General features: G+C 41.5%; 2 protein-coding genes across 3 annotated transcripts; one reads left to right on the forward strand and one right to left on the reverse strand.

Moving 5' to 3' along the window:
• Window positions 1-476: 476 nt before the first annotated feature.
• CCT2 (chaperonin containing TCP1 subunit 2) lies at window positions 477-13,238 on the forward strand. Of its 2 annotated transcripts, XM_027679691.1 has the most exons (16): window positions 477-577; window positions 1,387-1,461; window positions 1,933-1,998; window positions 2,097-2,208; window positions 3,063-3,139; window positions 4,158-4,270; window positions 4,816-5,018; window positions 5,221-5,321; window positions 5,402-5,529; window positions 7,354-7,457; window positions 8,960-9,079; window positions 9,644-9,772; window positions 9,865-9,968; window positions 11,005-11,104; window positions 12,127-12,268; window positions 12,942-13,238. In XM_027679691.1, exons 1-16 carry the CDS (start codon window positions 575-577, stop codon window positions 12,970-12,972), a joined length of 1,608 nt encoding a protein of 535 aa, XP_027535492.1. In that variant the 5' UTR covers window positions 477-574; the 3' UTR covers window positions 12,973-13,238. The 2 variants fall into 2 exon arrangements, with proteins under 2 accessions (XP_027535492.1, XP_027535494.1); XM_027679693.1 differs by lacking the exons at window positions 12,127-12,268; window positions 12,942-13,238 and adding an exon at window positions 11,513-11,627 and having other exon boundaries at window positions 11,005-11,170.
• Window positions 13,239-15,718: 2,480 nt separating this feature from the next.
• LRRC10 (leucine rich repeat containing 10) lies at window positions 15,719-16,600 on the reverse strand. Its single transcript, XM_027679695.1, has one exon. The coding sequence runs from the start codon at window positions 16,598-16,600 to the stop codon at window positions 15,764-15,766; it is 837 nt and encodes a 278-aa protein (XP_027535496.1). The 3' UTR covers window positions 15,719-15,763.
• Between the last annotated feature and the right edge of the window lie 922 nt (window positions 16,601-17,522).

Raw genomic sequence — 17,522 nt, forward strand, 5'->3', positions numbered from 1 at the left:
AGAGATACTCCAGTCCCCTGATCATCTTTGCAGCCCTCTGCTGAACCCACCCCAGGAGCTTCATGTCTCTTCTACTGAGGAGCACAGAGCTGGACACAGCACTCCAGATGTGGCCTCACTAGGGCTGAGTAGAGGGGTAGGATCACCTTCACCTCCAAGAATATACCTGAATGGTAGAATCATAGAATGGACTAAAGATTCCAACCCCCCTGCCACGGCCAGGGACACCCTGAAGTAGACCAGGTTGCTCAAAGCCGTATCCAGCCTGGCCTCGGACACTTCCAGAAATGGGCCATCCTCAACTTCTCTGGGTAACCTGTTGCAGCGCCTCTTCACCCTCACAGTGCAGAATTTCCTCCTGACGGCCGCTGAGCCACAGCTCCGCTCCATCCGCAGGACACCCGGGGCCGGGGCGGCGCTGCCGCGGAGGGCGGGGAGGCGGGGCCGGACTGCGCTCCCAGAGCGCCGCGCGCGGCCGGAAGCGGCGGCGGCTGTGACGAGCGTTCTGCTGGGCTCGTGTGGCGGCGGCCCTGGTTCTGTGCAGGGGGCGGCGGGTCCCGGCGGCACCGGCACCATGGTGAGCGGGGCGACGGCGCCTTGGCCCGGGGAAGGGAGGGAAGGGCAGGGCCGGGCGGGGCGGTGGCGGCGGCTGCGCTCCCCGCGGGCGCGCGCGTGGGGCTTGGAGGCCGCGCCCTTCCGTTCCCGCGCGGTGCCCGCGGGGGGCGCGGAAGGTTCTGGAGCCGGGGCGGTAACGGGCCCCACCGGGAGCACCCCCGCTCCCATCCTTCCCGACTCGCCTAGGAGCGTGGATACGATTGTTCATTTGGTGTCTGATCCTTTTGCATTTAAGGCCTTGGGTGCTTTCCAAGTGTTAGTCCTTAAAGGCACGTGTTCGTCACTGCTATAATTAATTTTCATTGAAATGCAAAACAAAAAAAAAAAAAGGAAGATAAGGGTTTCGCCCAGATATCAAAATACTAAAGCCTTACTGTACTCAGCTAATGTGGTTTTTCGGCTGGTTGTGCCAGTCTTTGGGCTGGTGGGGTCTGATGGTTGGTCGGGCGGATGTCGGATGTTGGAGTGAGGTGCTGGTGATGAGTCTCTCGGTCTCAGGGGTCCCATCAGCGAATGTGCTCTGCAGCCTCTGGGAGTAGGTTGGACTCGGTCTTGTAATCCCTTCATATGACTACAAGATTGCAAGACAGACTTTTAAGAAAGAGTCAAGGTGAATTTATCTTAAATATATTTTTTATCAAAACCAAATAGGGTATAGAAGTAATTTTAATATTAAAACCATTGTTTAGGTTGTTAGTGTAAAGGATTTGTTTTTAAAATGTGTAGTTTTGTTAAAGCTAGAGGAATATTCTTGTGTTAACTGTGTTTTAGGCATCCATTTCTCTTGCTCCAGTGAACATTTTCAAGGCAGGTGCAGATGAAGAGAAGGCAGAAACAGCTCGGTTGGTAAGTTTAATTTTTTTAAGAAACTGGTAGTACTTGAGATAATTAAGCTTTGTCTTTTCTATTGCTAAAAATACTTTCTGTGTATGATGATGTGGAACTTCTTGTCTGTCTTTCCTTGTTATGTTTGTGAACAGAAGGGAGGAGGAGTGTTGTTTAAACTGACAACTAGATAAACTTTGTTGTTCAAAAACTTAAATAATTCGATACTGTAGTTCAGAAGATTGGTGTTTTATTGGAAGGCGTTTCTTCTGGCTTTGAGGCAGGCTTTTTTGGTTTCTGTGAGAATTAAGTATATTTGATCTGTATATCAAAATGTAGCAGTTAATAAACTTGGACCCAGCTCCATTGGAAGAAGTGTGACTGTGGAAAGGTTGTGTTAAAATGTCTTCTTGAAAGCTGTGGGACAGTGTATAATTCTTGTGTGAGAGTAGAAATAAATTGTTCCTTAAGGTATATTTGTTTTCATTTCAGTCATCCTTTGTTGGTGCCATTGCCATTGGTGACCTAGTCAAGAGCACCCTGGGGCCTAAAGGCATGGTAAGGCAGCTGCAAGCTCTCAGTAGTCATACCTGTTAATTTAGCTTTAATGGTTACAGTATGTTTTCAACCAGTATTCTAAATCTTGCATCTTGTAGGACAAGATTCTTTTAAGTACTGGGAGAGATAGCTCTGTGACAGTTACCAACGATGGTGCAACCATCCTGAAAGCTATTGGAGTTGACAACCCAGCTGCCAAGGTCTTGGTTGGTGAGTTCTTAAAGGCATGATATTGCTTCATTTGTAACTTTATTATGTAGTTTTTATTTGTTCTTAGAAAATTATTCTTGAAATACTGTGAAAAATGGAAGGGGGGGGGCAGAAATCCTGAAGGAAGGAGTGCAAGGTACTGCAAGAGTTGCGGAACTCTGCAAAAAGTAAGATTAAGGTATATGCTGCTCTTCAAAACTGTTCTGGGATGTTGTTGTTTTCCCTCAACTCTGGTTCATCCCAGAACTCAGAAGGAACCAAAGACAGCTGTGTACCCTTCTTTTTTCACTGGGAAAATTTGGAACAGAAATCTACAGGGGAACAGAGGTTCTCTCTGGTTCTCCCTAATTTAAATCTGTCTTTATAACTCAGTGAACATTGTAGTCTGGACAGAGTTTACCTTTGTGATCAACTGTCTTTCTGTGCCAGTGGTCCAGTTCTGGTGACGAGCAGGGGCCTGAACAGTTGGGTGTTAAATTTCTTAATGATTTCATGTTTACTGGGTCCCAGTTTATCAGCAATTCATGTAGCATACTTGGTTATTATAGTGTCTGATGCTGTATGTATACCTTAGAGCTTCTGTCTGGCCATACTTCCTTTTGGTGACCATCTTTAGGACTGGGGACAGGGGGGAGTAGCTCTTGACCATCACCAGGCTGGAACTGGAGCATGGATTTAAAGGATGCTGAATTTGATTTGCATCTTATGTTCTTCTGTGACTTTTTTAGACTTCCCTCTTTAAACAAATAGTTTAGTCTTTCCCAAACTGGTGTGAGAGAAAAATTAATTGAATCTGATACTGGTGAGCATGGTATTTTGAATCAGAACATTAACACCATGTCTTCCTTCTTCAGATATGTCAAAGGTTCAAGATGATGAAGTTGGCGATGGAACTACATCTGTCACAGTGTTGGCAGCTGAACTACTGAGGGTGATGTATTACAGTTTTTCAAATGTGTTTCTGTTTGGCAATGTACTCCTGTGATACCACCAGTAGGAGCTGTGTTATCCTATGTTTGTGAAGAGGGCTCCCAAGGTATGGAAGGAATAGCTTGCTCTGTTGCTGTTGAAATTGATAGGGGAAGAAAACAATCCTTAGCTATTGTTTAATAGCTAATTTAAAAAAATTAGCAATTTTTTTATTGTTTTAGACTATTGTTCCTTATTTATAAACTCTCAAGTATTTTAAGTTGGTACATCTTAGAAAATTGTCTTCTGTTATTTCATTATGTAAGTGAAACAGAGAAGCATTACTCTTGTAGGTCAGTTCCTGGATATTGCACTGGGCAGCATGCAGCACTGCTTAGTTGTGATGGTCAGTCCTCCAAAATCCTTTTCTATAACATTAATGAGAAAAAAAACCCTGTTAAATTCTGTTCTTTGCACAAAACTTGAATTCATACTGTTCTTTTAAACTCTGCATGGGTTTTGTGTGTATGTAAAAGTTTACACTGCAAACTTTAAACCTGAAATTACTATGAAAAAGACTTGAGAAGTGAATAATTCTTGTTAGCAGAGCTGTGCCAGAAAGGCTGATCATCTCAAATCCATGAACTGGGATCAAGAACATCTTAGAAATGATCCGTCAGCTTGCCAAATTCCTCAAAAAAAAGAAGATAGCTTTTTTCCAACTACACTTTAAGTTGCATCTATAAGGGAACAGGAAACTGATCTCAAAATGGAAGATTGCTGTTTTGAAATATAAGTCTGGTTGCTCTTCATATTGGAGTTAATTTTTTTTTAATTAGAATTTCATGGTGATATTCCATGGGCAGATCGTATTTGCCTAGGATGGAAAATACCTGCCAGTAAGGTGACCTTAATTTTGGTTTTATAGCTCTCTGGCTTTTACTGCTATTCAGAATTTTCTGATTACATAGTAGTGTCTTTCCTAGTTAGTGTAACTGTATCTTGGGGGGGGGGAATAATTATTAATTTCGTTTAAATAGGAGGCAGAATTACTGATCGCAAGGAAGATTCATCCTCAGACCATCATTGCAGGCTGGAGAGCAGCCACAAAAGCTTCAAGAGAGGCACTTTTGAAAGCAGCTGTGGATCATGGGTTAGTAATGTCCATTTGCTGTAACTCTTTATAAAAAACTACTCAAATAAAAACACCAGTGAGGATTATAGACTACGGGTAAATTCTGTCCTCTCTTTAAAGTAGTATAAAGGTTGAGTTAATGAATTTTAACGGTTAAGAAAAATACTGCCTTTTTTCAGGTGAATTATAGAAGCTTTATGATATTATTTAAAATACTTATGATGTGCAGGAACAAAATACGAGCAATAATTTGCTCCCTGGAACAAAAATCTGAGCTGTTATTTCAGGCTTCATAGTTGGATTTTTAAATGTGACTATTTTCCTTGCCTTACACTTTGAGAGCACAGACTTTCTAAAACTGAACGCAAAAGTTCTCCTAATGGAACTCATATTTCAAATAGGTTATATTGTGGGACAGTGGAGGGTTTCTGTGCAGCATTCCTCAAAACAGAGCATGGCACACGCAGATACAGGCTAGAAGAAGTGGGCAGAGGCTCTCAGGGGTAACTAATGATAGTAAGGTTTTCAGACTTTCCAGTTTAACTGAACTGTCTTTATTTTAGTAATGATGAAGTGAAGTTCCGTGAAGACTTGATGAACATTGCGGGAACAACTCTTTCATCAAAATTACTTACTCACCATAAGGACCACTTTGTCAAGCTAGCTGTAGAAGCTGTTCTTAGGTTGAAAGGTTCTGGTAATTTGGAGGCTATCCATGTCATTAAGAAACTTGGTGGAAGTTTGGCTGATTCCTACTTAGACGAAGGTAAGTCTTTGTATGCTGACTGTATGTGCATTTGAGAAATAAAGCTGTTAAAAGTTGCACATCTCTGTGCAAATTTGTCCTAGGAAACATTGTTACGTTATTACTAAGACAAATACTAAATATGAGGGGATTTTGTAGTAATTTAAATGAATTGTTCTCCTTTTTTAATTTGGAGTCTTACAAGACCTTTCTGTTACTACAGGCTTTTTGCTTGACAAGAAGATTGGTGTAAATCAGCCAAAAAGAATTGAAAATGCAAAGATTCTTATTGCAAATACTGGTATGGATACAGACAAGATTAAGGTATGTGACAGAACTACTGTTGTATAACTATGTTTTTGTAAATGAGAGTTTGAGACTGAACTCTGTTTTCCTTGATATAGATTTTTGGCTCTCGCGTTAGAGTGGACTCTACAGCGAAAGTGGCAGAAATAGAACAGGCAGAAAAAGAGAAGATGAAGGAGAAGGTAGAGCGTATTCTTAAACATGGAATTAACTGCTTTATTAACAGGTATGGATTTCTTGGGAAAAGGGGAGTATTGTACTAGTGTGAAGAACGTTATTTATTCCTGTGTCTAGTATTATGTGCTCTTGCCTAGTGTTTGATTGAGTCTGTGCTTCCCCTTGTGCACCATGGTCCCCCTCTTTTTGTTTGTTTTAGTTTTGTTTTGTTTTAAAGAGGAAGAACTGATAATATTTATTCCAGGAGCCATGTTTACATCCAGTTGAAGCAAAGTCACTTTGTTTTATACTAACAGATTTGTTTACTTATGAATGCCAGCAGCATTGTTGATAACCCATGTGCCCCCTTCTGGGGGGAAATTGCTGCTAAAAGAGTCTGTGCTGTTCATTGCATTTAGTTCAGATTAAACCTGCTATGCTTTTTCCTGCATTAAAATGCAGGTGCTGGAGTACTGCTCCAAGTTCGAGATGGTTTGGGACATGTCTGTGACCCTGTTGTGAACCTTTTCCTTTATACACATCTTTGAAAGTATGAAAGATAGCCATTTTCATATCTAGGTTACTTTTCTTTGTTAGCATTGTGCTTCTCTCTTGAACTGTCACAGTGCAAAACCTCATTTTTTTAATGATGAAAAACACTTCTGCCTTTCAGTAATTCTCATTTAAGTGAAACTGCCGTAGGTTGCAAACAATTTGATACCTGCTGGTTCAGCACATCATGTAGTCTACTGGGAAGCTGATCAGCTAGTACTACACCACAGGGTAGGAGTTGTAAGAGTAGCACTGTTTTCCACAGTAGCAAAAGTCTGCACTCTGAGGGCATAGTGCATTATCTAACTCACCTTGAAAATTTGTGTTAAACTTCTGTAAGAATGATGAATCTCTTAGTCCCTCCATGTCTTCACATGTATTGTGTTCTAGTATAGGTAAAATGAGCACTCTGTCGAGTGAACATGGTACAAATACAGAGTCCAAGAGTCAAGAGTTCTGTTGTCAAATTGATGGAAGAGTCCTTTGAATTATGCAAAAACTATAAATGCGTAACTCCATCACTGACACAGGTAGTTGTTCTAAGGAAGCTCATGTAGCCAGGCTAGGGGTATTGCAGTTAGACTGATGCTTAACTTTCAGATTTATTCCTCGGTAAAATTGACTTCTATTTATAGGCATGTAGATCGACTTCTTATACCGTAGATGTTAGCCAGGTAAATTGTGCTGAGGAGATGCTTGACAAAGGTCAAGGCCATGTGGATCCAGAGTAGGAAGAATCTTCTCTGTGTGTACCCAGCAACACCAGTTGTCTCTTTTGAAGATAGATTAGAAACATCTTTTTTTTGATGGAGATGGCTTCTCCCAGCTCCTGCTGAATCTCTGCAACACTCAATCTCTAATTTGGAAGGGAAAAATAATTTGGCATGGCACTCCTGAATGGTCATTGACCATTCAGCTTTGGTTGACTTCATTCTAGAGAGAGTAGTACACATATTAATAAGGGAACATGTTGTTCTAGTACACTCTGCTAGAATAGGCAGTTAAGTGCCCAGCAGGCACTTAGGATCAAAGGACTTAGAACTTCAAGCACATGGCTCCTTGTGCTTAGTGTGATAGTGTTTCTTCAGGGGAAGGGTATTTCAAAAAGTATCATAGTTTGAATTAATTTTTTGGGGTTTAGCTTGGTATATTTTCCTGTCACTGTGTTTGCTTCTGTGCAGTGTAACATTCTGTGTGTGGCAGGTGCCTCATACATTGACTGCTTTTGTAGCTTTCAGAAATCTACCCCAAGTCCACGCTTCTGAGAATCTGGTGTCCTTGTTACTCTGGTATTTTAGAACGTTTGTTCTGTGTGTAACGGAGAAACTTGTTTTAATTGCAGACAGTTGATCTACAACTACCCTGAGCAACTCTTTGGAGCTGCTGGTGTCATGGCTATTGAACATGCAGACTTTGCTGGTGTAGAACGTCTGGCTCTTGTCACAGGTGTGTAGAGTATCTTGTCGTGTGAAACTTGGAGGGTCATGTTATTTGTTTGATCTTTAGTAAACATTAAACATACTTAACATACTTTTTTTTTTCCCCAGGATCATAATGCTAACTGTGAGATATAATTTAGCAAGTTAGTGTCAGTTATTAATTGTCTTTCATATTTTAAAAATATTTTCAGTTAAGTCCTTGCTTGATAAGCTTTTGAAATGTTTGTTTTCTAGGGAAAAGATGAAACTTAGCAATAGAAAGAATTAGATGATGACTCCACAAATTAGCACTAGTTTTTTATTCGATAATGCGATCTTGTTCAGAATGGCTGGTTTTTTTCTTGTAATGATAGAGAAGACTAAAGAGTGACCCTTTGTTAAAAATGTGGGCCTGAGTCATTGACTTGAGGTGGACCTCAAATGACAGGAACAGCCTGGATATTTTGAGTGGTGTTCAGTGTAAATGTGATTCTAGTAACTAATGAAAATTAAACATGTGGAATGCTTCAGTTGGTTGTCGTTGCTGAAGTTAGAGATAGCTAACTGGAATGTCATAAAAGGTTGATCGTGAAAGTGATGAGGAGGATGGAGAATTGCTTTGCAGGGAGAAAGGAAAAGACACTGACTTGTTTAGCTTCGCAAAACTGAAGTAGCAGTTGTGTATAACTGTATAACTGTAGGCACATTGACACAGGCAAACACTTGATTAGAGGAACATTGCTTATATTCTGGAACAAATTCAAACCAAATTTTGTAGGCCATGGTGGATCAAATAGTATAGCTAAAAACCCAAATTTTTAATAGGCACAGACTCTACTACAAATCTTGTTTTTTCTTGTACTGCTGCAACTACAGCTGTGCTGCAAGTTAACATGGAATAATTGAGCATGCATGGGGAATTCATACATGTAAATAGTTTTTTAATAGGAAGATTAAAATATTAGAACAGTAGTCTGTTCAGAGATGTTTTGGTCTTTGTAGTACCTGTTTTGCTTACAGTACGGCAGTTTAAGGTTGTGTACAACACTGCTGCTACAGCATGGCATGAGACTTCTGATTCGGGAGAGTGGTGGCCACTGGTTCTCAGCCATCATCAGGCAGGCAAAATGAATACTGTAACAAGCTCAAGTTTTAAAGCAGAAGAAACTCGGTTTAGTATTTTCTAAGTACTTTATCAGTAAATACTATGAAAACTTGAAAAATACCGACATTTTAATTTAGCAAAGATGAACATTTAGTGTCTTATCCAGACAGAACTCAAAAGCTTTGTAGTCCTTGTGACGTGAAACAAAACATTGATGTTTTGAGGATTTATCAGCATTGATTGAAGGTTTCTGGTCCCATATGCTGACATGAGAAAGTCTTGGCTTATTGGTATTTTTAATTTAAATTTATTTGGAGGCAATTATGAAGGTGTTTTTTTTTCAATCCCCCCCCTCCCGGTTAGGCCTTGTCTGAACAGATGCTTTCATTGTGAGCTCTGATTTCTGTATTGTCTTACATTTGTAGGTGGTGAAATTGCATCAACCTTTGATCACCCTGAGCTAGTAAAACTAGGAAGCTGCAAGCTTATTGAAGAAGTAATGATTGGAGAAGATAAACTCATTCATTTCTCTGGAGTAGCAATGGGTAAGTGTTTAATCGCTAATGGCATGTTGTAACCTTTGTGTTAACCCTCTGCTAACGCTATTCAGTTGCCAGTGGGGTATAGGAATTTTGTAATAATTCATGTAACCATTTTTATTAAAGCCTTGCTCTCCAGTAAAAATCCTGTGAAGACATATGTTCATGGTTGAAATTGTGTATGTTTAGTGTTATGTAAGTGAACACAACCATTTGTAAGGATGGGAACCAAGACTTTGGCTTTGGGAGATTAAATTTACAAGAAAAGTAGCAACATGTCATACTTTGAGAGCTTGTTCTAGTAAGTGCCAATACTGTAAGTTTTCACGGGGTTGTTTTGAGGCAATATTAATTTTCTGTTAAATAAGGCGTTGTGGAACAACATCAATAGCCTAGTGTACATAATTAGATACTATCTGAGAAATGTCATCATGCTTTCTTTTCCCCACAAAATTAAGTGATATAAAACTTGACTATAGTGATAGCAAAACTTTTACAAATGCTTCATGATAGCCTCTTTGTGTGTCTGTGGTTTCCTTTTTTTAATCTTTTTGCGTTTGTGCTTTCTAGGTGAAGCTTGCACCATAGTTTTGCGTGGAGCAACACAGCAGATTCTAGATGAAGCAGAGAGGTCTTTGCATGATGCTCTCTGTGTTCTTGCCCAGACTGTGAAGGACACTCGAACTGTGTATGGTGGAGGTGAATATTACATTCTTTATACTTTGTACATGATACATATTTCGTGTTCCTGTTCATCAGATATGTAACATCTCTGTGTCTTCAATGAATAGGTTGTTCAGAGATGCTGATGGCTAATGCTGTTGCAGAACTTGCTGTCAGAACACCTGGCAAAGAGTCTGTTGCAATGGAGTCCTTTGCTAAGGCTTTACGAATGGTAAGTTTATTTAGTCAGGTTGCTGGATTAAGAGACAAAGTTTCACAAAATATACTAATTTATGACATCAGATAGTTGATTCACTTTAAAAATTTTGTTTGTTAGAAGTTTAGCAACACATCTTGGATGAACAAAGGAGGAAAAGTTGTTTTCTGTCTTAAAGAAAAATTACTGGTATTTTAATAGTTCTGTGAGTTACAAAATTGTGAATGTTCATATGCTAGCCTTTCTCTGATTGTTTTTTGCTCCTCTTACCTGCAAGCTAAAAGTGCTGCAGAAATAGCACATAAAAATCTCATCTTATTTAGTTGACATCTGATTTAGAAAAGAGCAACTCTTCTGTTCCATTAGTGCTCTACTGCTATTTGGATGTATTCATACTCTAGTACTATCTAGAAGCTTCTAGGCTTGCATTAGAGATTGCATCTTAGCAGGAAATAAGAGTGTCATAAGAAACATTTATAGAATTGTGCTATTTGAGAAAAAATTGCCTTCCTGTAATTTAGGGAAATTTTTAGGGAAAACCTTTCTTAGGAAATGAAAGACTATAGGAAAACATTTCTGCCAAGAAAATAAAATTCAAGAGCATGGTAACACTTGACATTACTTCTTCGGTCAGCATGTGCAAGTTTGCACTGCTGTCACTGAAACAGTGAGCAGAATGATCAGGTAGTTAATGCTTATCAGCAGGCTTATGTTCTGAAAATTAAAATATTTCTCCAGTTGTAGTCTGACTTGATGAAAGACAAGATTCTTTTTTTTTTTCCTGTCCATGTAAAATGAACTGACAAATCTGCTAACATGCTTCTGTCCTCTCTGCTACTTTCCTTACAGCAGGGTCTTATACAAAATCCTTAGAAAGGTAGTTTGGTTTTTTTTCTTTCCCTGTCTTCTAATCACTGCAATAGATCATCTGCCATGTTTTTGAAGCCTCTCTTGAAATTCAGTTGTAAACTAGTAATGTCAAAGTATGTTTTGTGTTTAGTAGGGATCAGTCCCTGCATTAATTAAAAACAACCTGTGTTTATCCTTTTAGATCCCAACAATAATAGCTGATAATGCTGGCTATGACAGTGCTGATTTGGTTGCTCAGCTCAGAGCTGCTCACAGTGAAGGGAAGACTACTTATGGACTGGGTAAGGGGCTCAATATTATTTCTGTGATTGAATTGCTGTTAGGCAGGCTGATCAGGCTCATTACAGTTTGTCGTGGGGTACCTGTCGTGAGGTCTTGGTCCGAGGGGAAAAGAAGGACACACAAGACACACTAGGATGGTGAGACAAGAGATGTCCGTCTGCTCAGTGCAGCAGGCAGCCTTTATTGAGTTTGCCAACTTCACACACAACACAAACATATTCCCACAACAACACCCAGGAATCCAAGCACCTGCACATTATCAAACCGTCTTAACCTTGTACTCCCTGCAACCCAAGGCCGTGTCCATGGAAACCATCTAACCAGCTCCACTGCTCCCATGGAACATGGCCTAACTTTTGCACTACCTCAAACTTTAATTGTGGGGCTACAACTTCACCCCACAACAGTTGATCACATGTGTCTGTCACATATATTCAGCCAGAACTGAGTAGGTTGATTTCTGTTTGCTTTGCACAGACCTTAGGCGTACAGTGCTACATCCCTTTATCATTTTACCAGGCTTTTGACAGTAGAGTGAAAACCTTTGTTTTTTAAGTGGATGGTTTCCACCTCTAAAAAACATTTTCCTTACTTACACTGAGTCTAGTTACATGAAGCTTAAAAAGAAAAGCATTGTTTTAAATGCAATCGAAAACCCAGCACAAGCAAACACATCCTCCTCCCTGTCCCCCCCCTGCGCTCCAAAAAGAAAACAACCACCACAAAGTTGTAGTGAAGAAATCTGAAGTTAATATACCTAATGAAATAGTGCTGAGAGTCCTGTTGAGGTCTTGTCTCCTCTTCGTAGTGTATACAGTTTTCATCATTAATTTTTTGTGTGTAATTGCAACGTTAGGCTTAAATCAGGAGCCTTGAGGTGAAAGACTTTATTTAATACTTCCCTTACTATCAATATGGTTTGTTTGAGCAGGTAAGTTACTATGCCCTCACCTTCTTGTAATTTCCTTAAAAAATGCCAAGTTAAGAAAAAAACCCCAGCCTCTTAATGTGTTTCTTCTAGATATGAAAGAGGGTATCATTGGAGACATGGCAGTTCTGGGAGTAACAGAAAGTTTCCAAGTTAAGAGACAAGTTTTGCTGAGTGCAGCTGAAGCAGCAGAAATGATTCTTCGTGTAGATGACATCATTAAAGCAGCACCAAGGTATGATCTGAGCATCTGAATGGTCAGTTACAGTGGTATAGAGTAACCTCCTTCTGTGGAAGAGTAACAGTGCAGAAAAACCTTGTTCTAAAAATGCTTTATTTGAAATGAAACCTGACATCTGGCTTACTGATGTTCATATTTGATGATTTTATTGCTTTAGCAATGTGACCAGACCTTTAGAGCCATCAGTGAGCTTATATTGGTGTACCTGAGTAATGCCTAGTTAATCTTAGATCACCAGCTACTCCTGTCATATATAGCACTGAAACATCTGCAAAACTGGCTGACCAAAATGGAATGTATCATGCTGCTTTTTTTTTTTCTTTTGGCAACAATTGTAATGGAATGCTCAGCTGCTTCTGAGTTGGAATCTGCAGCTTAAGCAAAAACACGTTTGTTAAAAAGTTTGAGAAGAGTTGCTGCTCTTGGGTGGGTTATCCCATGTCCACCTGCTATCAGGTAGTTTGCACTGCTTATTGAATCACAGGTTTTTTTTGCCATGGTCGCAGGTAGTGTGTTAGCTTTGAGGTGATACTGCCTTTTGTGCTGTGAGATAAAGCTGCCACTGAACACAAAATACCAGCTAAAGATTAAAAATAGGAATGGGTGGGGAGGGGCTAATGTACGTCAGCGTGGGTGGGAATTTTCTGATTTTTCTTTTTCTCCCCAGAAAACGTGTACCAGACCATCGCCCATGTTAAATTTTCTTCGGTACCTGAGGATGTGTGGACCAGATCTCACGTAGTAATTTTTTTTTTTAATGATGTAGTTTTTGTGAGATTATGGAACAGAAGCTTGAGACAAGCAGATCTCCTTCAATGGCACTGTCTTCAGTTGGTTTTAACTTACAGGAACTTACATGTGTTGTGGGAAGAATTCACTTTCAAGTAAAACAGGGGTTTTATACAACCCTATTCCTTCTGTTCCTCTCCAGGTTCTGCTTAAAATACACAGAAATAAAAAAAAATAAAAAAAATTCTGATTCACTGAAGTTGTGTTTCTTTGTGTAGAACCAGGAAGGGCAGTTCCATTAGGACAGCTGCAGTGCACATCCTCAGTCCTCAGACACTTCAGGCAGTGACCAGGCCCTTGTGACTTGCTGGTTTGGGTTGACCTGGTGCGTTTAGTTAAGTGGTGTATTCCAGTTTTGGCTGCATAGGTTTTGAGTTGGGATCCTTGAAACAGGCTCTGAAGTTAGATGGTATCTTTTTCTAGTGATCCTGGAATATTACTCTTCAGCTTTTTCTCTTCCTTTCATTGTATAAAAAAAGAGGAACCTTAGCTAATGCTCAGAACTACAACTAGGTGATTTTACAGCTTTTTACACCACAAATTTTACGTAGATAGGAGTTCTACTGAGGGGAGTTGAGAGCAAGATGGAGTTTGGGAGAGAGAGCAACATTCTGCACGAACAGTCTGAGTGTTTAACTGTGAAGTACTGGGCTCTGGACGACTTTACAAACATGTATAATAGAGGGCAGTTAGCAGAAAATGTTTCAGGCTGCTTCACGTTCACTTCACACACACACTGCCCCTTTCATGTCTGCTGCAGCCTGTCTTTATATTTTCTTTCCTATTCTAGTAGTTGCTGCAAAGGCAGCGTGTTTCTTAATTGGGCTGCTTTCTTTATCCATGATCGTAAGGAAGTCTGTGATGCCTGCAGCAGTCTGTACATGGATTTGTGATGACTGTAAGCACAGGCAAGTGGAGGCCCTGTTTCTGGAAGCCCAGAGGTGCTTGCCAGGCGTTGTGACTCTTCTGGCCCTTGCACACGTAATGCAGTGCCTGGCAAACATCAGGGCAAGTCTGCCAAAGCAGAAACGTTAATTTGAAATAAGGAAGTATGTGTGCAAACATTTTTCTCCCTTAGGTTTTCTAAAGTGAAGGGAATCTACTTACAGAATGCTCTCCTGAACTCTCAACACAGACTCTCTTCAGCTCTCCAGAAGTGACAATACTGTCTGGAGAGAGCTGTGTGAAACACAGACCATTGACAAGCCAGTGAAACCACTTTCTCCTCCTCCCCTCAGATAAACACAGTACTGGGTCAGTTCTGTAGGAAATAAAAAACATTGACCTTGGATGTTAAAAAAGCCCCAAACTCTCTGCTTTCCTTTTGTAGGAAGGAATTGTTGGAAAGACAATTCTGTTAAATAAAGTATATTAGCAGCTTACCAAGTTAAACCATACCTCTTTGGAATTAATTTGACTAGTAGCACACTATATGGGTGCCAGCCAAATCCACATTTGGACTTCCTTTAACAAGACAAGTGCTAGCAGAGTCTGTATATCTCCAAATAATTTTTCAGGCATGCAGATGACATTAAGCAGTTACAAACTGGCACGGAATCAAACCTTTTCTTGAAAGTCAACTACCCCTTCTACAGGCTGCACTGATGAGACAGTTCAACTTGAAGAGAGCACCACCAAGGGCACTCCACTCTTGTTACAAAAGCTATCTTTCACTAAATTCAATAGAATCAAAAGTTTAAAATGTCATTTTGAGCCAGATTTCTGTGTTACTAGATTAAAGCAAAGTTTCCTTTAAAGAAAAGTTAGTTCAGTGCAGTTTGAAGGGCATCTAAACTGGTCAGAGTTGCAACCTGGAGAAATACCTGGCTGAAATCAGCTGAGTAAAGTTTGCCTCAGCTTCAGATTATGTGCAGGCCTATAGTGGCAGGCTCCTAGCCCTGGGTTTTATTCATGCAAGTTTACCTTTGCTGCTCTTGTGGTTTTGTTGCTTTAGTCAGGCTTTGATTTCCTTCTTTGCTACTGCATGAAAACTTGTCCTGTACAGCTGCCCTTACAGGCGGTGTTGTTGGATACAAAAACTAGCAGCAAAGCCTCTACTTTCCTCACCATCATCTGAAATACTGCTTGGCAGTAAAAGTTGCAAATTTTGCAGGAAGAAGGCAACAGTGACAAGAGCAGAGCTCCCTGTTACCTACGTGCAGTGCAGTTTCCTCCATAGTGCAGCCAGGGCTCCACTACCACTTCCTGTGTGGCAGGCATGGGAAGCAAGCTGTTGCTGCCTTTCAGATAAGTCATTTAAGACAAATGCTGTGGGTTGCTTTAGAGCTGTGGCTCTCAGGAATGATCACCTTGAGCAGTGTCTTCCAGCTGAGTTCAGACACCAGCAAGGTGAAAGCAAGAAGAGTGAGCCCATGGGTGAAGAGCAGCAAATCCATACATGCACCATGCAATCCACCCATGGAAAACATCTAAACTAAGTCTTCATCTCTACCGTGAACTCAGTGGTCCCATCATGGGAGGAGGGGGAAAAGGGAGGAATAAGTCTGCTCTAGGGGTGCTGTGCAAAAGGGCGTGTCTGTACAAGAGTTTTGCTGTCACACAGCTCCAAGCCGCTGTACCTACCCCTGAAGACAAGCCAGGCGGTGTGGTGGTGCCTGGACACCAGCATGCAAGGAAGAGGTAGAGGTCAGGCAGTGGTGTGGGTGCGCTGCCGTGTTCGCCAGAGTGGGAAGTTGAGCATCAGCAGGGCTCGGCTTCTGGCTTGGTCTTCGCAGCAGGAGGTAGCAAGGGTTTCTCATCAAGCGTGATATCTATCACTGCCCCAGACCGCTTGCGGGGCTCAGGAGTCTCCTCTGACCACCTCCCCACCCTGCGCACTCCTTTGGCCACTTTGGGAGCATTCCTGCAGGGGTTGTGGTCATAGATCACCAGCTTCAGGCCAGGGAGGTGAGCTAGGCTGGGGAAAAACCGGATGGAATTGCGGTCCACGTCGATGACCTCCAGAAATGGCATGTTCAGGAGCACAGGAGGAAACTCAGAGAGTAGGTTGCCTGACAGCCAGATGGTGCGCAGCTCCTGCAGGCACTGCAGCTGGGGAGGGAGTGTGCGCAGTGCATTGGAGCCGGCGTGCAGGGTCTTCAGCAGGCTGAGCTCACACACCACCTCGGGCAGGTACTGCAGGCAGTTGGACTCAATCCAGAGGGTCTTGAGGTTCTGCAGGAGCCGCAGCTCAAGGGGCAGGCTGCAGAGCTTGTTGTTGCCCAGGTAGAGAATGCACAGCTGCTTCAGTGTGCACACAACTAGGGGCAGCACTTTGAAGTTGTTGAAGTCCAGTGCCAATATCTGCAGGTTTTGCAGCTGCTCCAGCTCGGGGGGCAGGTGGTTCAGGTTGTTGTCGCTCAGGTACAGCTTAACCAGTTCCCGAAAAGAGCAAATGTGCAGAGGCAGCCGCCTCAGCTGCCTGCCACTCAGATCCACCATTTTATCCACTGGCATCTCTTCTAGGTCTTCTAGGAGGTACTTCTGGCACTTGTTGGAGGGCACAAAAGCAACTATGGCTTTCAGACTGTTGCCCATCCTGGGATTTTGTTTTGGGATGGCTGGGGCTGTGAGGGACAGGGACCCACCTTGGTTTTCTCCTGCTGTGCACTAGCCTGCCAGAAACTGTCTTCCCAATATAAGGCTTTGTTTACAGGGCACCAGCCGTTAATCTCAAGGGCTCTGAAATGTTTCTGATAACCAAATGAGTGTTTGGTGACGGGGATTATAGACAGGTCTCCCTCTCTCACCCACACTCCCGCTCGCTGCCTCCAAAAACATTCCTTCTTGACTCTTCTTGCGCACTGTAAGTGTTCTCTGATTTTGCCCCAAACAGTCACCCCAATGCCCCAGCTCCTACCTCTTGCTCTCACTGTGTGGCCAGTAAGGGCAGTGGGGGTTGGCTTGGTAAAGTAAATTCCACAGAAAGCCAAATTTTTAAACTCAAATGTTTAACTTTTATGAAACTTTCAGCAGAAATGTCAGATATAATCAAATTGTTTAAAATACCAGTCAATATCTGACTGACTTTCCAGACAAGTGACACTTTCAGGGATGTATTTTGCAAGGTACCACATAGTTTCAGAGTGTAACTTGCCACCCAGTAGTTATCTTAAAGCTTTAACACAAATACTTGGCAAACTGCTATTTTGAGCTGTTCTACTATTTGTGTTCCTAATTTAATGGTATTTATTATAGGCTCTGGCAGTCTTGACCGTGTAGGGCCTTTTTCATTACATTATGTTTTACTTCTTGTCTCAATCCCTATTTAATGTGCTATCACAAACTGCCAAGGCTGTTCTCCATATATCTTTCTACTGTGCTCCTGCAGTTCCCATGTCTGTACCTAAACTTGTCAAGAAACTCCCATGGATTTAATTCCATCAAGATTCTCACTTGTTATGAGTGAGATAAATATGACATTGAAAAGTTACGTGACAGTGTAAACTGTTCTCCTCCT

The sequence above is a fragment of the Neopelma chrysocephalum genome, unplaced genomic scaffold, assembly GCF_003984885.1.
Source record: "Neopelma chrysocephalum unplaced genomic scaffold, ASM398488v2 Primary Assembly neopelma1_59, whole genome shotgun sequence".
Classification (NCBI taxonomy): Eukaryota; Metazoa; Chordata; class Aves; order Passeriformes; family Pipridae; genus Neopelma; species Neopelma chrysocephalum.